Here is a 23,116-nt window from a genome sequence, read left to right on the forward strand (position 1 = left end):
TCCAATCCCAAAGAAAGGCAATGCCAAAGAATGCTCAAACTACCACACAACTGCACTCATCTCACATGCTAGTAAAGTAATGCTCAAAATTCTCCAAGCCAGGCTTCAGCAATACGTGAACCGTGAACTTCCAGATATCCAAGCTGGTTTTAGAAAAGGCAGAGGAACCAGAGATCAAATTGCCAACATCTGCTGGATCATGGAAAAAGCAAGAGAGTTCCAGAAAAACATCTATTTCTGCTTTATTGACTATGCCAAAGCCTTTGACTGTGTGGATCACAATGAACTGTGGAAAATTCTGAAAGAGATGAGAATACCAGACCCCCTGACCTGCCTCTTGAAAAACCTGTATGCAGGTCAGGAAGCAACAGTTAGAACTGGACGTGGAACAACAGACTGGTTCCAAACAGGAAAAGGAGTACGTCAAGGCTGTATATTGTCACCCTGCTTATTTAACTTACATGCAGAGTACATCATGAGAAGTGCTGGGCTGGAAGAAGCACAAGCTGGAATCAAGATTGCTGGGAGAAATATCAATAACCTCAGATATGCAGATGACACCACCCTTTTGGCAGAAAGTGAAGAAAAACTAAAGAGCCTCTTGATGAAAGTGAAAGAGGAGAGTGAAAAAGTTGGCTTAAAACTCAACATTCAGAAAACTAAGATCATGGCATCTGGTCCCATCACTTCATGGCAAATTGATGGGGAAACAGTGGCTGACTTTATTTTGAGGGGCTCCAAGATTGCTTCAGATGGTGATTGCAGCCATGAAATTAAAAGACACTTACTCCTTGGAAGAAAAGTTATGACCAACCTAGATAGCATATTGAAAGGCAGAGACATTCCTTTGCCAACAAAGGTCCGTCTAGTCAAGGCTATGGTTTTTCCTTTGGTTGTGTACGGATGTGAGAGTTGAACTGTGAAGAAAGCTGAGCACTGAAGAATTGATGCTTTTGAACTGTATTGTTGGAGAAGACTCTTGAGAGTCCCTTGGACTGCAAGGAGATCCAACCAGTCCATCCTAAAGGAGATCAGTCCTGGGTATTCATTGGAAGGACTGATGTTGAAGCTGAAACTCCAATGTTTTGGCCACCTGATGCAAAGAGTGGACTCATTTGAAAAGACCCTGATGCTAGGAAGGATTGGGGGCAGAAGGAGAAGGGGATGACAGAGGATGAGATGGTTGGATGACATCACTGACTCAGTGGACATGGGTTTGGGTAGACTCCGGGAATTGGTGTTGGTCAGGGAGGCCTGGCATGCTGCAGTTCATGGGGTTGCAAAGAGTCGGACAAAACTGAGCAACTGAACTGAACTGAGGCTGTGTTCTTGCCTGGAAAATCCCATGGACAGAGGAACCTAGTGGCCTGCAGTCCATGGAGTCACAGAAGAGTTGGACACAGCTTAGCAACTTTAAGAAAAAACAAAGCTGTTCAGCTACTCAGCTACACTCCTTCCTGCAGTGCCTGAAAGTTCTAATTGTTCTACATCCTCATCCCCACTCTGTTCAGTCAATTTTAGCTTTTCTATTCAGTGTGTAGTGGAATCACATTGCGGTTTTTAGTTTGTGTGTCCCTGAGAAGCAGTGTGGTTGAGTATATTTTCAGTTTATCAACCATTTGGATACCTTTGTGAAGCATCTCTTCATGTCTTTTGTGCTTTTTTAAAACTATTGGTTTTCTGTCTTTTCCTTATATATTTGCAGGAATTAGTTGTCATGTATACTGTGGCTTGCATTTTCTCTGTCTTAAAGGTATTTCCTGATAAACAAAACTTAAACTTTAATATAGTCCAATTTGTACTTCTCCTTTATGGTTGGTGCTTTTTGTGTCCCATTTAAGAATGTTGCTTTTCCAAGTCATGAAGAGATTCTTCGCTGTTATAGTCTAGAAGCTTTGTTTCCATGTATTAAGTCCCCTGTATATGACCTTCAGGCTGTGGACTTTGAAAGATGCACGTATGCATTCCATCCGCATCAGGCATGAGTGAGATTGCAGCTTGCCCTCCATCCCCTGTTGCTGACAGTCCTTCAGCTCTCCCCTCTCCCACCTCTTCCCCCTCGTCCAGTCAGTAACTCTTCTTGCCTGTTCACTTGATGCCAGGCCCTGTATGCCAGCTGTTTTACTGCACTACTGTGCTTTTCTAGGTACTGTACTGTAAGACTTAAAATATTTGTGTGTGTGTGTTTTTACGCATTCTTTGTGTGTAAAGTATTCTAAACCGATTACAGTACTGAATAGCTGATTGTGTCAGCTGGGTAAGTAGGCTATTTTTGTTGGACTTACAATTTGGGCTTAATGAATGTGCTCTTAGAATGGAACCTGTTCGTTTGTGATGGACTTGCGATATTTAGAACTGTGATCCATCTGGACTGAGTTTTATATGTGGCAAACGGGGTCCTAGTGGAGTTGTTTTTGCCCTAGGGCATCCATGCACTTCCTTTCCCCAATGGTCTTGAAGGCCACTTCATTATAAATGAAGCAAATCAATGTGTGTGAATCAATTGCTAAACTTTGCTTCTTTTTCATTGCTTGAACTGTCTGTTCCTACCTTAGTACCACACTTTCCTAATCACTGCAGTTTTATACTAAGCATATCCAATAACATGAGTGCCCTGACCTTACTGTTGTTCCTCAAGTTAGTCCTGACTTCCTTGAATCTTTATATCCAGTCTGTTTTAGATGCAGCCTATCAATTTGTGCCTTCCCACCGATAAAAACATTTTTAGTTTTTTTTTTTTCCCTTGGTTTGATTTTGATTTTGGTTTCCTGAATCTGGAGATAATTGGCATTTTTATATCACCGAACTTCCAATCTACAAATACAGCGTGTCTCTACATTTATTTAGGCTTCCTTTCTCTCAGTATTGTTTTATAGTTATTTGCATAGATATTTTGGTTTTCGTTATAGTATGCATCATCAATCTTCTCCCTTTTTACTTTCAGTTTTTCTCTATGTTCGTATTTAATGTGAGTCCCGTGTATATCATGCAGGTGTCCTTTTATGGGGGGAGAAGTTGTTTGTTGCTGTGACAGCATTTTCGTTTCAGTTGGAGTATTCGGTCTCCTTACATACTATGTAATTACTGATATATCGAGGTTTGAATTTGTCATCTTACTAGTTCTTTTCTATATGTCCTACCTACCCTTTCTTCTCTCCTTTCTTGCCTCCTTTCAGATTTATAAGTGCTTTTTAAAATCGGTTACCCTTGATTTGTTTTTTGTTCTTTCACTCCCTATTTTGTTTCTTTTGCGGCTGTGCTGGGTCTTTGTTGCTGCACGTGGGCTTTCTCTAATTGCAGTGAGCAGGCACTACTCTTGCAGACTTCTCATAGTGGTGGCTTCTCTGGTTGCAGAGCAAGGTTGTGGCCCACAGGCTTAGTTGCTCCCTGACTTGTGGGATCTTCCTGGACCAGGGATCAAACCCATGTCCCCTGTATTGGCAGGTAGATTCTTAACCACTTGGCCCACCAGGAAAGTCCTCATTGCCTATTCTCTAACAATTTTTTAAAAGTATAATATAGGTTAGTATGTCTACCTCTTCCTGGACAGTGCAAGAATCTTGGGACACTTACACTTTATCTTTCTTCCAACTCGTTCCTTGTTGTTGAGTGTTTTAATTCTATATATATTTAACCTCCTCAATACAGACTCAAAGTTGCATCATAGTAATAATTAAGTTCATGGGAAATAGATGGGGAAAGAGTGGAAAAAGTGTCAGACTTTATTTTTTCGGGCTCCAAAATCACTGCAGATGGTGACTGCAGCCATGAAATTAAAAGATGCTTACTCCTTGGAAGAAAAGTTATGACCAACCTAGATAGCATATTCAAAAGCAGAGCCATTACTTTGCCAACAAAGGTCCGTCTAGTCAAGGCTATGGTTTTTCCAGTGGTCATGTATGGATGTAAGAGTTGGACTGTGAAGACAGCTGAGCATCAAAAAATTGATGCTTTTGAACTGTGGTGTTGGAGAAGACTCTTGCGAGTCCCTTGGACTGCAAGGAGATCAAACCAGTCAATCCTAAAGGAGATCAGTCCTGGGTGATCATTGGAAGGACTGATGTTGAAGCTGAAACTCCAATACTTTGGCCACCTCATGCGAAGGGTTGACTCATTGGAAAAGACTGATGCTGGGAGGGATTGGAGGCAGGAGGAGAAGGGGACGACAGAGGATGAGATGGCTGGATGGCATCACTGACTCGATGGACGTGAGTTTAAGTGAACTCCGGGAGTTGGTGATGGACAGGGAGGCCTGGTGTGCTGCGATTCATGGGGTCGCAAAGAGTCGGACACGACTGAGCGACTGAGCTGAACTGAACTGAATAATTAAGTGCTCCTCCATATTGACCTTTCCATTGTTGTTCATTCCTCCCGGATCACAGTGTGCCTCCACCTGGGATTATTTCCTTTCTGCCCAAAGAACTCCCTGCATTATTTCCTTTAGTGCGAGTCTGCTGTGACCAATTCTTTCAGTTGTTGTTTGCCTAAAAATGCCTTTGTGTAACCTTTATTTTCAGTGGATAATTTTATGTATTATAAAATTTTAGGTTGGCAGTTGTTTTCTTCTAGCTTTTGAAGATGTTATTCCTTTGGTTTCTGGCTTCCTTTATTTCTGCTGTGAAGTTAGCTGTCACTTTACTCTTCTACAGGTAATATGGGTTTAGTTTTCCCTCTGCTACTTGAATTTTCTCAAATTTTTTTTGAATTTTTGAATTTTCTCAGTCTGATTTTCAACCACTGTGCCCAGAAGAGTTTTGTTGTGTGCTGTTTTGCCTACTTATCCTGCCTTGGGTTTTAGTACTCCTTGAGGATGAGATTCATTTTCTTAGGTCAGTTTTAAAAAGCTCGACCACTGTACCTTCTAATATTGCTTCCATCCCATTTTTTCTCTCCTCTTTGGAGATTCCAGTTACCCCCTTTATTGGACATTTTCACTATATGTGTCTTCTATGCTTTTTTTCTATGTTGGGCATAATTTTTCTTCCTGCTTTATTCTGTGGGCTTTTTTTAATCTGCAGCTCACTACTCCTCTGTTTATTTGTGTCTATTCTATCTTTAAACCTTCTGTTGAGTTTTTAATTTTTAATGTCATATTTTATACTTTTTAATGTCACATTTTATATTAGTCTTTTGATAGCTTTCTTATACTTCCCCCTTTTCTGCAGAAATTCTCTATCTTGTCATCTAACTTCTTCAACATACTTTCACATTTACCTAAAACCCAGGTAAAAATTTTAAAAAAAAAATTTTTTTTCTGCTTTGTCATGCAGCATGTAAGGTTTTAGTTCCTTGACCAGGGATGAAACCCATGCTCCCTGCATTGAAAGCACAGTCTTAACCACTGGATGGACCATCAGGGAAGTTCCAAAGTCCCAGCTGTGAGGATCCAATGTCAAGATCAACTATGGGCATCTTGTTGTCTGTTTTGGGGTTTTTTTCCTCTGTTTTCAATTACTGATCTTATCTCCTGATGTTTCTGATATTTTAAAAACTTAATGCTAATCATTGGTATTTTCATTGTAGAGATAATTTGAGGTTCTAGATTGTGCTTCCTTTGATACAGAGGATTATTCTTTTATTTTAGCAGGTGGTTTAGAAATGAGCAGATCACCATAGTATGAGTGGATCTAAACTGACTGGATATTGTAAAGTCTATTTCCAATTTACTTTCCATGATGTAGCCCTTTGTGCCACCTGTCCAAACACCTGTGGTGTTTATGAGCACAATTCTGACAGTTGAACTCAGAGCTATGTTTTTAACATCCCAACCCCACGTAATTGCAGAAGGTTTTGCTCAGCCTCTCAGCTTCTGGGCAGCAGTTTACAAATTAGAAAATGCTTTGAGGGAAAAGCAACATTGTACTCACTTCTATGTGCTTGCTTTCTCTTCAGGATCTTGGCTTTCTTTACCTCGGCTCCTTGGTATCTCTCCATTGTCTTCAAACAGATGTTCCATATATTTTTCCCAGTGTCTCTAGTTGTCTCTCAGGAGGGGAGGATTCATCTGCAATAAGTTATTCTGCCTCTTTGGTTTTTTAAAAAACTGTGTATATTTATCACTTTGAAAATAAAAGCATAACAAGAGCACAGAAAGAATTATAGCAGAGTGTGATATAGTACCTACAACAGTAAAAATGAGCAATTCTATCTTCATGAGAGGCTAAAGGAAGGTACTAAAGCAGAATTGACACTTGATAGGGGTCTTAAGGATTATTACAACTCACATACTATCTAAGGAGAAGGAGACGTGTATGTACATTTTTAAAAGTGTAAGGCATAATAGAGATGTAGTTTCAAGAATTTCTGCACGTTCCTGAAATCTTGCCAAATTTTATGTAGATGATGAAATGGATTTTTACTGAAGGAAGGACTGCTTTACAAATTGTATCATCTGATACTGATTAACATCCAGAATGACAGACTGTCTAGCTGGTGTCTGAAGAACAGACCAGGAACAGCCCCATTTCGTTTTGGCAGGTACCAACTATGTGGACTTGGAAACAGCATATGTGAAGTCCCAAGAGCAGGAGAAGAAGGCTAATCAAAGGAACTGAGAAGGATCCAAGTAAAAGGCAGGGAGGTAGGGAGTGAGAAGATAAGGCTGTGAAGGTCGGCTGGGGTCAGATCCTGAAAGGCGTCATGCATGCATCCTCAGTCGATCAGTAGTATCAGACTCTTTGCGACACTGTGGACTGTAGCCCACCAGGCTTCTCTGTTCATGGGATTTCCCAGCAAGAATACTCAAGTGGGTGGCCATTTCCTCCTCCAGGGGATCTTCTCAACCCAGGGGTCGAACCCGCCTCTCCTGCGGCTCCTGGATTGACGAGCAGTTTCTTTACCACTGAGCCTCCTGGGAAGCCCCAAAAGGCCTCATAAGCCAATTTAAATAAATTGAGGGACTTTCCTGGTGGTCAAGTGGTTAAGAATCTGCCTTTCGGACTTCCCTGGTTGTCCTGTAGAGAAGAATCTGCCTGCCAGCGCAGGAGACACGGGTTTGGCAGCTGCTCTGGGAAGATCCCATGTGCTGTGGAACAGCTAAACCCATGTACCACAACTACGGAACCAGCGTGCTGAAATGACTGCAGCCTGTGCACCTGGGAAGAGACACCCCGGCTGGTGCAACTAGAGGAAGCCTGTGCATAGCAATGAGGACCCAATGCAGCCAGAAATAAAGTACTTACTAAAAAAAAGAATCCGTCTTGCAATGCAGGAGACACAGGTCCAATCCCTGATCAGGGAACTAAGATCCCACATGTGGTAGGGCAACTAAACCTGTGCCCCGCAACTACTGAACCCGCCAACTCTGGAGCTGAAACCCCACAACTGGAGAGCCCATGAGCCGCAACAAAGACCCGATACAGCCAAATAAATACATATTTTTAAAAACAATAAATTAAAATTTAATCTCCGAGCATGTGAACGTACCGAAAAGTTTGCATCCATGGACACAGTCTAGATTGCCCTTCAATACAGATTACCCTTCTTTCATGTGCAGATAAATGAGAGAGAAACAAAGTTGGGGGCACTGAGACCAGTGAGAAGGCTGTTGCAATTATCCACATAAAAATGTTAGTGGTTTGTTGTGGAGATTTTGTTGTTGTTCAGTTGCTAGGTCGTGTCCAACATTTTGTGGCCTCATAGACTGCAGCACTCCAGGCTTCCCTGGCATTCACTATGTCCTGGAGTTTGCTCAAACTCATATCCATTGAGTCGACAATGCCATCCAACCATTTCATCCTCTGTCACCCCCTTCTCCTCTTGCCCTCAATCTTTCCCAGCATCAGGGTCTTTTCCAGTAAGTCCAGCTCTTCTCATCAGGCGGCCAAAGTATTGGACTTTAGCTTCAGCAACAGTCTTTCCATTGGATATTCAGGGCTGATTTCCTTTAAGATAGACTGGTTTGATCTCCTTGCAGTCTGACGGACTCAGAAGAGTCCTCTCCAGCACCACTGTTTGAAAGCGTTAATTCTTTGGTGCTCAGCCTTCTTTGTGGTCCAACTCTCACATCCATATGTGACTAATGGAAAAACCATAGCTTTGCCTATATGGACTTTTGTTGGCAAGATGATGTCTCTGCTTTTTAATACACTGTCTAGGTTTGTCATAGCTTTCCTTCCAAGAAGCAAGTGCCTTTCAATTTCATGGCTGCAGTCACCATCTGCAGTGATTTTTAAAATCACTTAGAAAATAAAATCTGTCACTGCTTCCACTTTTTCCCTTCTATTGGCCATGAAGTGATGAGACCAGATGCCGTGGTCTTAGTTTTTTGAATGTTGAGTTTCAAGCCAGTTTCTTCACTCTCCTCTTTCACCTTCATCAAGAGGCTCTTTAGTTCCTCTTCACTTTCTGCCATTAGAGTGGTATCTGCCTATTGGAGGTTTTTGGTGTTTCTTCCAGCCGTCTTGAATCCAGCTTGTGCTTCATCCAGCCAGGCATTTCACGTGATGTACTCTGCATAGAAGTTAAATAAGCAGGGTGACAGTATACAGTTTTGACATACTCCTTTCCCAGTTTGGAACCAGTCTGTTGTTCCATGTCTGGTTCTAACTGTTGCTTCTTAACCTGCATACAGATTTCTCAGGAGGCAGGTAAGGTGGTTTAGTATTCCTATCTCTCTAAGAATTTTCTACAGTTTGTTGTGATCCACACACTCAAAGGCTTTAGTGTAATCAATGAAGCAGAAGTGGATGTTTTTCTGGAACCCCCTTGCTTTCTCCATGATCCAAAGAATACTGGCATTTTAATCTCTCAAGAAGGTAGGGAAAACCACTAGTCCATTCAGATACGACCTAAATCAAATCTCTTATGATTATAAAGAAGTGATACATCGCTTCAAGGGATTAGATCTGACAGAGTGCCTGAAGAACTATGGACGGAGGTTCGTAACATTGTACAGGAGGCAGTGAGCAAAATAATTCCAAAGAAAAAGAAATGCATGGAGGCAAAGTGGTTGTCTGAGGAAGTTTTGCAAATAGCTGAGGAAAGAAGAGAAGTGAAAGGTGAAAGACAAAGGAGAAAAGGAAAGGTATACCCAACAGAATGTAGAGTTTCAGAGAATAGCAAGGAGAGATACGAGCAATGCCAAGGAATAGAGGAAAGCAATAGATTAGGGAAGACTAGAGATCCCTTCCGGAAAACTGGAGATATCTAGGGAACATTTCATGCAAAAATGGGCATGATACAGGACCGAAAACAGTAAGGACCTAACAGAAGCAGAAGAGATTAAGAAGAGGTGGCAAGAATACACAGAAGACTATACAAAAAAAAGTCTTAATGACTCGATAATTATTATGGTGTGGTTACTCACCTAGAGCCAGACATCCTGGAATCAAGTGGGCTGTAGGAAGTATTACTATGAACAAAGCTAGTGGAGGTGATGGAATTCCATCTGAGCCATTTAACATACTAAAAGGTGATGTTGTTAAAGTGCTGCACTCAGTTCAGTTCAGTCGCTCAGTCGTGTCCGACTCTGCGACCCCATGAATCGCAGCACACCAGGCCTCCCTGTTCATCACCATCTCCCGGAGTTCACTCAGACTCATGTCCATCGAGTCCGTGATGCCATCCAGCCATCTCATCCTCGGTCGTCCCCTTCTCCTCCTGCCCCCAATCCCTCCCAGCGTCAGAGTCTTTTCCAGTGAGTCAACTCTTCTCATGAGGTGGCCAAAGTATTGGAGTTTCAGCGTTAGCATCATTCCTTCCAAAGAAATCCCAGGGCTGATCTCCTTCAGAATGGACTGGTTGGATCTCCTTGCAGTCCAAGGGAGTCTCAAGAGTCTTCTCCAATACCACAGTTCAAAAGCATCAATTCTTTGGCGCTCAGCCTTCTTCACAGTCCAACTCTCACATCCATACATGACCACAGGAAAAACCGTAGCCTTGACTAGACGGACCTTAGTCGGCAAAGTAATGTCTCTGCTTTTCAATATGCTATCTAGGTTGGTCATAACTTTTCTTCCAAGGAGTGTCTTTTAATTTCATGGCTGCAGTCACCATCTACAGTGATTCTAGAGCCCCCCCCCCCAAAAAAAGTCTGACACTGTTTCCACTGTTTCCCCATCTCTTTCCCATGAAGTGATGGGGCCAGATGCCGTGATCTTCATTTTCTGGATGTTGAGCTTTAGGCCAACTTTTTCGCTGTCCTCTTTCACTTTCATCAAGAGGCTTTTTAGTTCCTCTTAACTTTCTGCCATAAGGGTGGTGTCATCTGCATATCTGAGGTTATTGATATTTCTCCCAGCAATCTTGATTGCAGCTTGTGTTTCTTCCAGTCCAGCATTTCTCATGGTGTACTCTGCATATAAGTTAAATAAGCAGGGTGACAATATACAGCCTTGACGTACTCCTTTTCCTATTTGGAACCAGTTCACTCAATATGTCAGCAAATTTGGAAAACCCAGCCATGGCCACAAGACTGGGAAAGGTCAGTTTTCATGCCAATCCCAAAAAAAGCAATGCAGAGAATTTTCAGACTACCATTCAATTACACTCTCTTCGCACACTGACAAGATTGTTTTCAAAATCCTTCACACCAGGCTTCAGCAGTACGTGATCTGAGAACTTCCAAATGTAAAACTGTATTTAGAAATGGCCTTGGAGATGAGGGATGGATTAAAGACAAAGAGACTTGACAATTGTTGGCAATTGTTTCCTAAGTTTAAGAAAAGTAACATAGACAGCTCTAAGTTTAGCCTGATAGCTGAACTCACTGTGGTAGAAACACTGGATCATGGGCAGCCATGTTGAGAGCTGGAATTTCAGGATTCCAGGTTCAGCTTCAAATGGATTCAATTTGAAGTTTCTGCAGGATATCCACAGAGAGGCACTCATTAGGCAACTAGATATTTGCTTCCGGAACTCGGTAGAGAAGTCTGAGCTGGAGATAAATATTTTTAAAATTTGAATAAAATGGTGTTGGTTCATACCATGGTAGGGAGGTAGATAAGTTTGCCCTGGGGTGGGGGTAGTGGTACAATAAGAAAAATTTTATCAGATATAACCCTGCAGAACCCTTTAAGGAGAAGGCTGAGCAATAGAAATCTTTGAAAAACACGAAAATGTGCATCCTTATAGCAAGGAAACCAGGAGAGAGGGATGTCTCTCAGCTCACAGGGTCTGCCTAGAAAGACACTGAAGAGAGGGACTGAAGCATCTGCTTGGCTTAAGGAAAAACTAAGTCACTGACTCTCCCTGTTGAAGGCCGTTTCAGTTAAGTTGAAGTGTTGATGGGAAGCAGGGAGAGGACATGAGTGTGGATGACTTCTCTCTGGGTGTTAGTTCCCTCTCCACATCTGCGATGTGTGGGGTATGCAGAAGTTATACACAAGCTACCCCTGGACTGTATTCTAATACAGATGTATGTGTCTGTGGGCGGGGCGGGGGAGGCGGGGCGGGGGGGGGGGGGGGGGGGGGGGGGGGGGGGGGGGGGGGGGGGGGGGGGGGGGGGGGGGGGCGGGGGAGGCGGGGCGGGGTGGGGCGGGGGAGGCGGGCGGGGGGGGGGGGGGCGGGGCGGGGGGGGGGGGGGCGGGGGGGCGGGGGGGGCGGGGGCGGGGGGGGCGGGGGGGGGCGGGGGGCGGGGGAGGCGGGGTTTGGCCAGCATGGTGTTCAAAATGCATTTAGTCTCGTCTGATTACAGTTGCACAGAACCCTTTCCAGATCCTTTGGGGCAGATTTTTTAAATCTTTCATACATGAATTTTTAAATTTATATTTTAGTTGGAGTATGAAGTGAAGTCAAGTCGCTCAGTCGTGTCCGACTCTTTGCGACCCCATGGACTGTAGCCTACCAGGCTCCTCCCTCCATGGGATTCTCCAGGCAAGAGTACTGGAGGGGGTTGCCATTTGCTTTCTAATGTTGTCTTAGGTTCTGCTTACAGTAGCATGAATCAGCTACGAGTATGCATACATGGTTTTTACCTTGTGAGTTTGATATGTGATCTAATGCTGTCTTTACACAATCTACATGAATTCTGATCAGGAATGATAATTTGATAAAGAATTCCCCTGTATTTCATATTATTAATGTGCCTCCTTAAGCTCTGTTGGAGAAGGCAATGGCAACCCACTCCAGTACGTTTGCCTGGAAAATCCCATGGGCGGAGGAGCCTGGTAGGCTGCACTCCATGGGGTCAGTAGGAGTCGGACAGGACTAAGCGACTTCTCTTTCACTTTTCCCTTTCATGCATTGGAGAAGGAAATGGCAACACACTCCAGTGTTCTTGCCTGGAGAGTCCCAGGGACGGGGGTGCCTGGTGGGCTGCTGTCTCTGGGGCCGCACAGAGTCGGACACAACTGAAGCGACTTAGCAGCAGCAAGCTCTGTTGCTGAATATGTTGGGTTCGTCAAAAAGTTCATACGGGTTTTTCACTTCCCGCTTATGGAAAAAGCCAAACGAACTTTTTGGCCAACCCAATATTTTGAGAAGTAGCTGACAGGAATACTGTGAACGTAATCTGTGTCTTCCAAGGATTGTGGTTATTGAAATAGTTGCCTGCTTCAGTGTTTCCCACTGGCAGTTTGGGGTATGTTGCATGCTTGACTACAGGAATAATTTGGGGTGGGTGGGAGTGCTGATTGCTTGGACACATGACCTTGATGATAACCAACATCACTATTGAGAACACTGCCATAAATTCAGCCCCATACAGACTTGGATGTTTATTGGGCTCCCTGCCATCTGGTGGTCCTCCTTCATCCATTTGTTGGTGTGGCTTCTGCTTTCTCCAAAACCTAATCCTTCCAGAGAGGATTCCCGATGTGCCTAGAGATTTCATAGTGAGTCCTCAGCAGAAAACACATAGGGTGGATATGCCTTAGCTTTTGGAATTCCACTCTCCTGGTTTCTGCCTTTTAGAAAAACTGTCTGAGTCTATAAAAGGTTTTCGTGAATGAATTTTGCATGATCATGACTTTTCTAATTGGATGTGATAAATGTTTTATTCTTCCAAAATCATACAACTCAGATAAATTGAAGAGTCCCTGTAGGAAGTCAAGAGGCGAGGTCTAAGGAATCACAGTGTCGAATTTTCTCTGGTCAGAGATGTGGTCTCATCCTCTCCTACAACCTGTGGGAAACCAATGCCCAGAGGGAAAAAGTCACAGGAGTTTAGCCCACACAGCTCACCAGCCCCGAGCTGTACAAGGTCTTAACCACTCTGGGGCCCTTCTGAGCAAGGATGTTCTTCCACTGTGTGCCGGCAACTTCAGCATAAAATGCAGACTTCTGCTCAGCGTGTCTGTCTGCTTCACCTTGGCTTTATTTATCTTTATGTTTTCTCCTCTTCCATAAAAAACACTTTTTAAAAAACATGCACTCATTCCACATGCTATGCTCAGAAGTGCCAGGTGATAAAGGGTAGATTGGCAGCTTTGTAATTTTTCTTGATTAGATTATAAAGTTATGTCCCAGCTGTGTGGCTTCCTAAATATTTACAGATGAGCCAGTCTGCAACACTATGAGCTTGTTTTACGGGTCTGGAGCCTTTCACATTCTTTATTGTATTAGGTCACCTCGTCCCCAGTAAGGCAAGGACCACCTGCTGCATCTGTGTCCACTCAGCTGAATCAGCGGCAGTAAAGGCCATGCTCAGTGGTGCCCGGAGACCATCCAGCTGAAGCCTGTAGATGAAGCCTTCGGCCTATAGCTGAAGCCTGTGGTGAAAGAGAAGATGATCCGAATTCTTCATGCGGATGTTGTGGGTTCTGACAAGAATCCCTCATGGTCCTGTGTCCCAGAGAGCACTGTGTAGGGTCTGACCCCTTTCTTACACATCTGAGATGTAAGAAACCTCAGATCTCAAGTGTGTCCATAGACAAGAAGCTTTGCAGCGCTGGTCCTCATCTGAAATGGTTTCATGAGACAAGCTTTAAGGCTGGATATTCTGCAGTCCCCCGGGTTCTGGGAGCCTTTTGTTACACGCTTCGGCATTTCCAGTCTTCATCCTTTTCTTCAGTGTGCCAAGTTCTAGGTGTCATGTAGGGTGGCACCTCTCCTTTCTATGAGAGGAGGTGCTGTAGTTTTTAAAGTTTTTAAAATTTATTTATTTTTGGTTGTGCCGAGTCTTTGTTGCTATGTGCGGGCTTTTGCTAGTTGCAGTGAGCGGAGGCTACTCTTCGTTGCAGTGTGCATACTTCTCATTGTGGTGGCTTCTCTTGTTGCAGAGCACAGACTCTGAGGTGTGTGGGCTTCAGTAGTTGTGGCTCTGGACTGGTTCTCCGAGGCATGTGGAATCTTCCCAGACCAGGGATCAAACCTATGTCCCCTGCATTGACAGGTGGATTCTTAATCCACTGTGCCACCAGGGAAGTCCTATCATTTTTTTAAGAATTGGTTTATATTTACAGTTTATCACCAAATCCCATCATCTTGCTGCTGCTAAGTCACTTCAGTTGTGTCCGACTCTGTGTGACCCCATAGACGGCAGCCAACCAGGCTCCCCTGTCCCTGGGATTCTCCAAGCAAGAACACTGGAGTGGGTTGCCATTTCCTTCTCCAATGCGTGAAAGTGAAAAGTGAAAGTGAAGTCGCTCAGTCGTGTCCGACCCTCAGCCACCCCATGGACTGCAGCCTTCCAGGCTTCTCCATCCATGGGATTTTCCAGGCAGGAGTACTGGAGTGGGGTGCCATTGCCTTCTCCGCCCATCATCTTTAGAAGTAAATTTAAAGATGAGCAGGCCCTTCACAAAAGAGGATGTCCAGCCACTGAGAAAACTGTTCAACATCACTGCTCACTAGGGGCAGAAGAATTAAACCTCAGTAAGGAACTTGCCTGGTGGTTCAGTAGTTAAGACATTAAGACTGTGTACTGCAGGTAATATGAATTCAGTCTGTTGTTAGGGAACTAAGATCCCACATGTCAATCATTGCCACCCCCCACCCCCCAAAAAAGAAGAGTCTCAGTGAGATGCAGCTGAACACTCCTCAGAGTTGGCTAAAAAGGAAAAAATCTAGCAATAGCAAGTTTGGGTCAGGATGTAGAGTATCTGAACTCTCATATGGTGCTGGTGGAGTGTAAAATGGCAAAAACATTCTGAAGAAGTTTTGTAGTGTCTGCCAAAGCTAAATATACACTTCCTCTGTGGCCCAGGAATTCAACTTCTAGGTTTAAATCTGCTAGAATCAATTCCACTTGTCTACCTAAATGCTGCTATGAGAATTTTTCTGGTAGTTTCATTCATAATAATCCACACAGGAAACAGTCCCCAAATGTCCAGCAAGAGTGGATAAGCAGATGTTGCTGTGTTCCCATAATGGAATATTATGCAGCAAGGAAAAAATGGACTGCTGTGTGTGACAGCATGGGCGAATCTCACAGCATTATGGTCAGAGAAAGAAACTAAACAAAAGAAGAACACCTGCTGTGTGGTTCAGAAAACACAGAGTTTAAGAGCAGGTAACACTAGGCTAAGGTGATAAAAACTAGAATAGGGATTACTTCTGGTGTGAGAGTCTATTAACTGGGAAGGAGTACAGGTGATGGAAATGTTCTGTCTGCATCTGGATGCCAGGTACGTGCGTGTACACATCTGTAGACTCAGTGAGTCTTCCTGGGAGACTTGTTCACTTTGTTGTATGTAAGTTATGCCCTGATAGAAATGACTGGAAAGAAAAGTGAATTAGAATGATTTATCTGTGAGTTGGATCCTGTGCCCTTGGCATTTGAGGTCTGAGGACAGATGGGACAGTGTAGGGGACAGAAGCGGAAGGAAATAGATTTTAGTGTGGCATTTGCTGTGACATCCCTCTTGGAGCAGCCCAGAACCAGTGGCATGGGCTACTTCTTTGAGAAGCACATCAATTCAAATTTTATAAAAAGCAATTTGGAGCTTACCTGTGCCAGGCACTGTCTGAGGATTCTCTTCCCTTTAGAAGGATCTAGAGATTTACTCCCAAGTAGAAGTATGGCTTTTGGATGAAACCTAATAGAAAGTCTGGTGGGCTTCTTTTTTTTTTTTTTCCAATCCCCAGGGGTGGCTGCTCGAGAGACAGCCCAAGCTCTGAAAACACTGGCCCAGGCTGCCCGGGGCGTGGCTGCATCCACAAGTGACCCGGCGGCTGCCCACGCCATGTTGGATTCCGCCCGGGACGTGATGGAGGGCTCGGCCATGCTCATCCAAGAGGCCAAGCAGGCCCTGATTGCACCTGGAGACGCCGAGAGTCAGCAGAGACTAGCACAGGTGAGGCCCAGAACTGGCAGCTAAGGTCACCATCGTGGTGACATGTTGACAGGCTGTCACCCAGTAATGAGCACCTTCAAAAGCTTTGCCTGGTAGCCCCCATAACGTGAGATCTTCTTAATTCAGTCAACAGAAAGTACAGGGGTTTTGTCGAGGCCTGTGCTCGGAGCTTGAAGGGCCTGGTCACAGCAAGCTGGTCTTGGCCCAAGTGCGCTTACACGTATCCCTCTTCCTGGCCTGGGAGGTGAGGTAGATACACTTGGTTTAGAAACTCAACACTTTAAACTCTCTCTAGTGCTTCTTCAGATGAGTCTTCCCAGAGAGTGCAGACGTAGAGCCTCGCAACCTCCTTTCAAGGCAGCGTGTGGGCAAACTCCAAGCTGCTCTGGAAGAGCTCAGAGCGCCCCTGCAGCCCTTGAGCTGGGAGAGGTGTGGAGGTGATGGCACCAGAGGGGCACTGGGCAGAAATTCATCACAGGCCTGCCTAACGGTGATCCAAAGAGCTCGGGGCCTCCTTCCACCTCGGGCCCTCTGCAGGCCTCCCTAGCGGGGAACTCTTTCTCTTCCTCTTGGTATTGGCTGTCTTTGTCTTAGAACCTGACAGAATATTGGAGGCTTGTGTTTGAGTCAGAGTCAGGACTTGGCCTGGCCTCCAGTGCTGTAGTCACACCTGGTGCCAAGACACAGGATGTTCCCCCGAGTGAGAGGCCTAAATACCCTGCTGCTGCTGCTGCTGCTGAGTCGCTTCAGTCGTGTCCGACTCTGTGTGACCCTATAGACAGCAGCCCACCAGGCTCCCCCGTCCCCGGGATTTTCCAGGCAAGAACACTGGAGTGGCTTGCCATTTCCTTCTCCAATGCATCAAAGTGAAAAGTGAAAGTGAAGTCGCTCAGTCATGTCTGACTCTTAGCGACCCCATGGACTGCAGCCCACCAGGTTCCTCCATCCATGGGATTTTCCAGGCAAGAGTACTGGAGTGGGGTGCCATTGCCTTCTCCGCTAAATACCTAGGCAGTGGTAGACAGTGTCAGGTGGGCGCTGGCGGGTCCTTTCCCTGTCTCTTTTAGCTCTGCTCACTCCCAGCACATGTGCAAGTCTGTCTGCCCTGGAAGCTGCTTTCTGACGGGGCTTTTCTCCCTCTGTGTATTCAGGTGGCCAAAGCCGTTTCTCACTCCTTGAATAACTGTGTGAACTGTCTCCCTGGGCAGAAGGATGTGGATGTGGCCTTGAAGAGCATTGGGGAGTCAAGCAAGAAGCTGCTGGTGGACTCGGTGAGAGGTTTTGGCTCGGGAAGGGGTACCTTTGGGCCTGGGCTCACCTCAGGTGCAGGTGGGGTCTTCTCCCCTCCAGGGACCCTTTGAGTAGCTAGCCTTCTCTTAGGGGGTCCTGGTTTTCCTGCCTATTTGCCTTTTCCTTATTTTGCTTTCTGATCAGCCGAATTCCCAGGTAGAGCTTCTAAAATTTACTTTTTCCTTGAGCCCACATTGCCGTTCGATCTCGGGTTATCCCTGTGAGCCAAGAATGGGGCAGGCTGTTGAGGGGGAGGGTTTGGATCATCTGACCTCTCCTCAGGACATTTCAGGCCATGACAATCAGTGATAAAGGGACGCAAGTGTCCGGAACTCACTGCAAGAGTGAGTGGTCTGTGGGATTTCATTTTGGAGCTTGTTCCCTTCTCTTTTTTGTAAGCCCGCTTTGGGGGGACTTGGTCTTCTTCATCTCTGTTTCTTCTCTGCTGCGTGCTTGGCACATAACCAGGTACGCAGACAGTGGGTGTGGCGTGACTCATATAATCTAGCTTAACTCTCTAGAACTTTCTACCAACAGTTACAGTTCTGCCAGTGGCACTTCTGAGGGAAAGCTATATTGTTAGCAGAGACCAACTGATGAATAAAATTGGTGGCTATTAGTTTGGAAAAATAGGATTTAAAGGTTAATAGCATCTGTCTGCCTTTTAGTTCCAGAAAGCTAAAAATTTGCAAGTTTCCATCTGAGAATGCCAAGCTAGAGCGTGGGTTCAGAGAGCAGATCCCAGAGTCAGGTTGTCCAGGTACGAATCTTGACTGTGCAGCTTAGGAGCACAGAAGCCCTGTGGAAAGCCGTCCTTAACTATTTTTAGATCCACTCTGTCTAGCACTGAATAAGTGTTCAACAAATTTAAGTGAATGAGTGAATGGGTGTATTTTTTTGAAAGTCACACTTAACGTGGGCTCAGGCCACACAGAGCCTTTTCACCTAAACGATTCAGAAATGCATCCTGGAGAGCCTGTCTCCCCTCTGCAGCATCCACCATTCCTCCTACACTCAGAAAAACTCTTTCCGCAATGTGCCCTCCGTTCCCACAGTTACCTCCAAGCACAAAGCCCTTCCAGGAAGCCCAGAGTGAACTGAACCAAGCAGCCGCCGATCTGAACCAGTCTGCGGGGGAAGTGGTCCATGCCACCCGGGGCCAGAGTGGAGAGCTGGCCGCAGCCTCCGGGAAGTTCAGTGATGACTTCGACGAGTTCCTCGATGCTGGCATTGAGATGGCAGGCCAGGCGCAGGTGAGAGGGAGGGCTGTTGCTGAGTGAAGCTGACCCTTGCCTCTTGCCTCTGGTGGACTGTCAGCCCCTGAGGCTAAGCGGCACATAGGAGCTGGGAAGCTGTGAACAGCCCACGGCTTTACATCATCTTTGCTGCTCAGAGAGCTTAATGAGCTTACAGGAATGGCATTCCCAAAGATGCTATTAGCTTGTGTGTGAGATAAAGATGACCGATAACTTCTCCCATGATCCTCCAATAGAATTCATCATCTTATACTGTTTGAAAGGAGGGCAGAGGAGAGAAGGAGGAGAGCCCTGCATCCTATACTTCAAATGTAGTATGGTACTATTAAAAACTCATGTTATTTGAGGTTCGGTGAGTCCATTTGAAAAGGTTGTGTCTAACCCTGAGTATCAAGTATTCAAAATTACCTCCTTCAGATGAATAGATAAACCCCTACTTTAGAACAAGGGAGCATGACTGGTCTGGGGTGAGCTCACTGAGCTACTTATTTGCCAGCTATTTATTTGCTTTGAACTCCCTCAAAGTGGTACCCAGCATGCTGCTTACTCTGTTACATACAAAGGGGCTGTTTCTCGGATGGGAAGCCAGGTGAGCAATGTATTATTTCCAGAGTCAGAAGCCTTTGGGATGCAGTGAGCTCTCAATGTCCAGACAGTGATGGTTCTTGTATGTGCCAGGCTGGGATGCACCAGCCCCTGGACAACTCCAGCACTGTTGAACAAGATGCTGGAATTGTGGCCTGGTCACTCCCCACCCCACACCCCCCATTAACACCCACACTTGTGATACAGCATAGTTCTTGGCTGACCCACTTGGGAAACCCACTTGGGAATGGATTTCTGTGCCTCTGTGTGCATCTTGGTCTGGGCTCTGTTTGGGGAACAGTAGACACCAGGCAGAGTCTCGACACACTAGGCGTCTGCAGACTAATTGGGCTTCATGCCATCTGTACAGATGACCTCCTAGCTCTGAATGCTGCTTAGGAGAAATGGACAGCCCCTAATTACTTTGGCTCCTTTTCACCTTCCAGACGAAAGAAGACCAGATCCAGGTCATAGGGAACCTCAAGAATATCTCCATGGCCTCCAGCAAGCTACTGTTAGCTGCCAAATCTCTCTCTGTAGACCCAGGAGCCCCCAACGCGAAAAATCTCCTGGCTGCAGCTGCAAGGTAAGTGTGGAACAAAATGGGCTTTCATGTGTGGTTAAATAGCATCAGTGTTTGCGAGGTCCGCCTAACATCCTGCTGCTTTTGCTGAGCGCAGAAGTGGTGCTAACCTTCTGTTCTGAGTTAGAAGCGACAGTGACATAAATGCTGGTGTCTTATTAAATGGGCTCATTTGCATGCGCATTCTCCACTAAAGATGCCTTCTGTCTCCTCTTAAAGCCTTTTCAGGAGGACTTGTTTAGACTGAAGGCCTCCATTGATTTATAAATATGGTGGCTTAAACAGATTTTTTTTTAAGTAGTGCTAATATCATTCAGATTATGAAAGTACCATATGTTCTTTAACAAGAAATCAGAAGATGCTGAAAAGTTAAAAAAAAAAATACTCAACTAGCCATTCAACATTTCTTGAGTGTTTGCTACTATGAGCCTGGCACCCATGTTAATTAGCTGGATTTAAACATGGTCACTTCGTCACGTGCAGAAGGGCTCAAAGTCAGGATGGATGGGGTGGTGATGAGAGTAAATTGGGGGAATATATTTAAACATGAATCTGACCTTGGGATGATGTGAATGTCCTTCTTTGCTGTTGTCTTCACCCAAGGAAGTAGGTAATACGATATAATTTCTGCCCCAGGTCCACTCTGGCAATTTAGTTCAGTGATTAGTGATTAAATGCTGGTATCTGGAGAAACTGCAATGATAGCTAAGGAAGATTTTACGTTGGTAATCCCACATTCGTATTCCTGAACCAAGGGGGTAGGGTGTCCTGTAATTCTGTGGTGGTATAGGCCTGTTTTCTTAGCCTTACTTAGTATCACTTTATCGGAAGCCTAACAGCAGTGAAGGATTAAATGCAGGACAGTTAGGGTCTGTAGCCTAATGGGAAACATTTTCAAAGTGTGCAGATGAGTGATTGTTAAAAAGCATGGCTTGAATTCTACTTAAAATTTTTAAAATTTGGTTTTGTTTGCTTATTTGTTTTCAGTGTCTTTATCTCTCCTGGCTTTTTTTTAAGTTGTCACAATCAGGAGTCCCAAATCCTAGTACAAACTTCAATGCTTGACTAAGTAGGTTACTTTGGTCAGACCACTCAACCCATCTTAACTTTCCCATTCACAAAATAGGAATGTGTATAGCCCACATCACCCTTGAGCTCTGTTCCATTCCTAATAGACAAGGTATCTTGGTACCACTGGTTAATACCCGTCTCTGGTCTCCTCTTTGTTTGCAGTATAATTTTTTATGGGGGGATTTAGATAATTTCAGAGCAACTCCCTTGAAAACTTTTGAGTTTCTTTATTCATTCTCATCAGCATACTTTGAGTGCTTTGCTTCAGTCATGTCCGACACTTTGCAACCCTGTGGACTGTAGCCCTCCAGGCTCCTCCATCTGTGGCATTCTCCAGGCAAGAATACGGGAGTGGTTTGCCATGCCCTCCTTCAGGGGATCTGCAGGTGGGTTCTTTACCACTAGTGCCCCCTGGGAGGCCCAAACATATTTTACCTTCAAACAACAGTGAGAGCCACTAGGTGATGGGATACATACTCACATCTCCCCACCTCCATCTTGTGCTTTGCTTGTGATTGTTCCAGCAGGTGCATGCCCTCCTGAGCTCAGGGTGGGGATGAGGAGGAGCAGTGATATCCTCTCTGTTGAGCAGCTATTTCTGATATGCTGCTGCTGCTAAGTCGCTTCAGTCGTGTCCAACTCTGTGCGACCCCAGAGACGGCAACCCAGGCTCCCCCGTCCCTGGGATTCTCCAGGCAAGAACACTGGAGTGGGTTGCCATGTCCTTCTCCAATGCATGAAAGTGAAAAGTGAAAGTGAAGTCGCTCAGTCATGTCCGACTCCTAGTGACCCCATGGACTGCAGCCTACCATGCTCCTCCGTCCATGCGATTTGCCAGGCAAGAGTACTGGAGTGGGGTGCCATTGCCTTCTCCATTTCTGATATAAAACCCTCTTAATTACTTTTTTTCCAAGAACAGCCTTTGGATAAGGCAGCTAATGTTTCCAGGTACCTGAACTCAGTTGTTTTTCGTTATCTTCAATTTTTTGCCCCTTTTCAAAATTACAGTTTCCAACTGAGAGGCATGTTGTCATCTCTCATAAATTGTGGGAAGGAGAGGAGAGTATAAATGGACATTTTGAAAGCCCCTTAAAAAAGGGACTCAGGAACCTGAAAGCTTTTTGCTGGTGTCCTTCCTCCGTGAGTGTCTGCACGCCCCCTGGTGGTTACATTGAGGAAGGGCCCTGGAGGTGAGGTGAGAAAGCTTCCGTTGCCCTGTCTGTCCTGGCTTTCAGCAGTTGATAGGGAGAATTCCCAGCCTGCTGGTTCCACAGCCAAGTCAGCACTCAAAAATCATCACGTGAATTGATAGTCTTAGGTTAGAACTGCTGCAGGAAGTTGCTGGCCGTTTCTCCTTGGCTTCTTGGCAAGCTTGGCTCCCTGGGGTATTTTCCCAGTGGGAGCTTGCCTGCATGAGTCAGGCCAGCTCCTCTTTGGGGTAAAGCTCTGCCCACTGGGGTGCAATCATTCATTCTCTTGTTACTTCATTTGTACGTTAATCTAACTTTTGGTTGCATGCCTGATATGGGCCCAGTGGTGGGCACACACTGTGAGTAAGAAAGGACAGCCCCGGTCCAGTCAGGACAGGCCCACCCAGGGCATACCACCGCCGTTCTGTCTGGGCCTCACAAAAGTCCTGTGCATAAGCACCTTTGGAGCTGGGTAGCAGGAATCTGATGGTTATTGTCCTCATCTACAGTCCCACTGGCCTCCCTATTTTCGAGACAGTCATGCCCTCCCTGTCCGTGTGGATGTCCAAAGACCCCAGACATGCCACTGTAGGGACCCACACCTGGACCGACTCAGCTCCACCCTGCTCCTGTGTCAGCAGACTGGAACCCTTTCTTTGTTCTTTCTAGTCACCATGATTCTTCCTGCTTTTGGGGAAAAAAAAAAAAATGATTTACTTCTGGGAGAGCAGTAGAGTATGTGGGTTTTTTGCTCTGCTTATCATTCTGCATTTGAGCCCTGGTACAAACTGGTCCCTTGGTTTCTGATGCCTCATGGGGAGGAATTCATCTTCTGTGGAGTGTCTGGTTTGTTGTTCTTCCCATGTAAATGCTTGGCTCCAGCTCTTTTCTGGCCAGTTGGGTGGGCTGGAGACTCTCTGTAAATTGTTTATCGCTTTTTCTGTGACTTGGGGCTGGTTTGATGCT

General features: G+C 45.3%; 1 protein-coding gene across 3 annotated transcripts in view; it reads left to right on the top strand.

Annotated features, from left to right (window-relative positions):
- The window catches only part of TLN2 (talin 2), a 498,389-nt gene that overhangs the window by 366,721 nt on the left and 108,552 nt on the right, over window positions 1–23,116 (top strand). For all 3 annotated transcript variants that reach the window (XM_018054292.1, XM_018054294.1, XM_018054293.1), the window contains exons 29-32: window positions 15,967–16,175; window positions 17,327–17,446; window positions 18,521–18,718; window positions 19,753–19,892. In XM_018054292.1, the coding sequence (XP_017909781.1) occupies window positions 15,967–16,175; window positions 17,327–17,446; window positions 18,521–18,718; window positions 19,753–19,892 (667 nt within the window). The remainder of the gene's footprint in view (window positions 1–15,966; window positions 16,176–17,326; window positions 17,447–18,520; window positions 18,719–19,752; window positions 19,893–23,116) is intronic.

The sequence above is a fragment of the Capra hircus genome, chromosome 10, assembly GCF_001704415.2.
Source record: "Capra hircus breed San Clemente chromosome 10, ASM170441v1, whole genome shotgun sequence".
Classification (NCBI taxonomy): Eukaryota; Metazoa; Chordata; class Mammalia; order Artiodactyla; family Bovidae; genus Capra; species Capra hircus.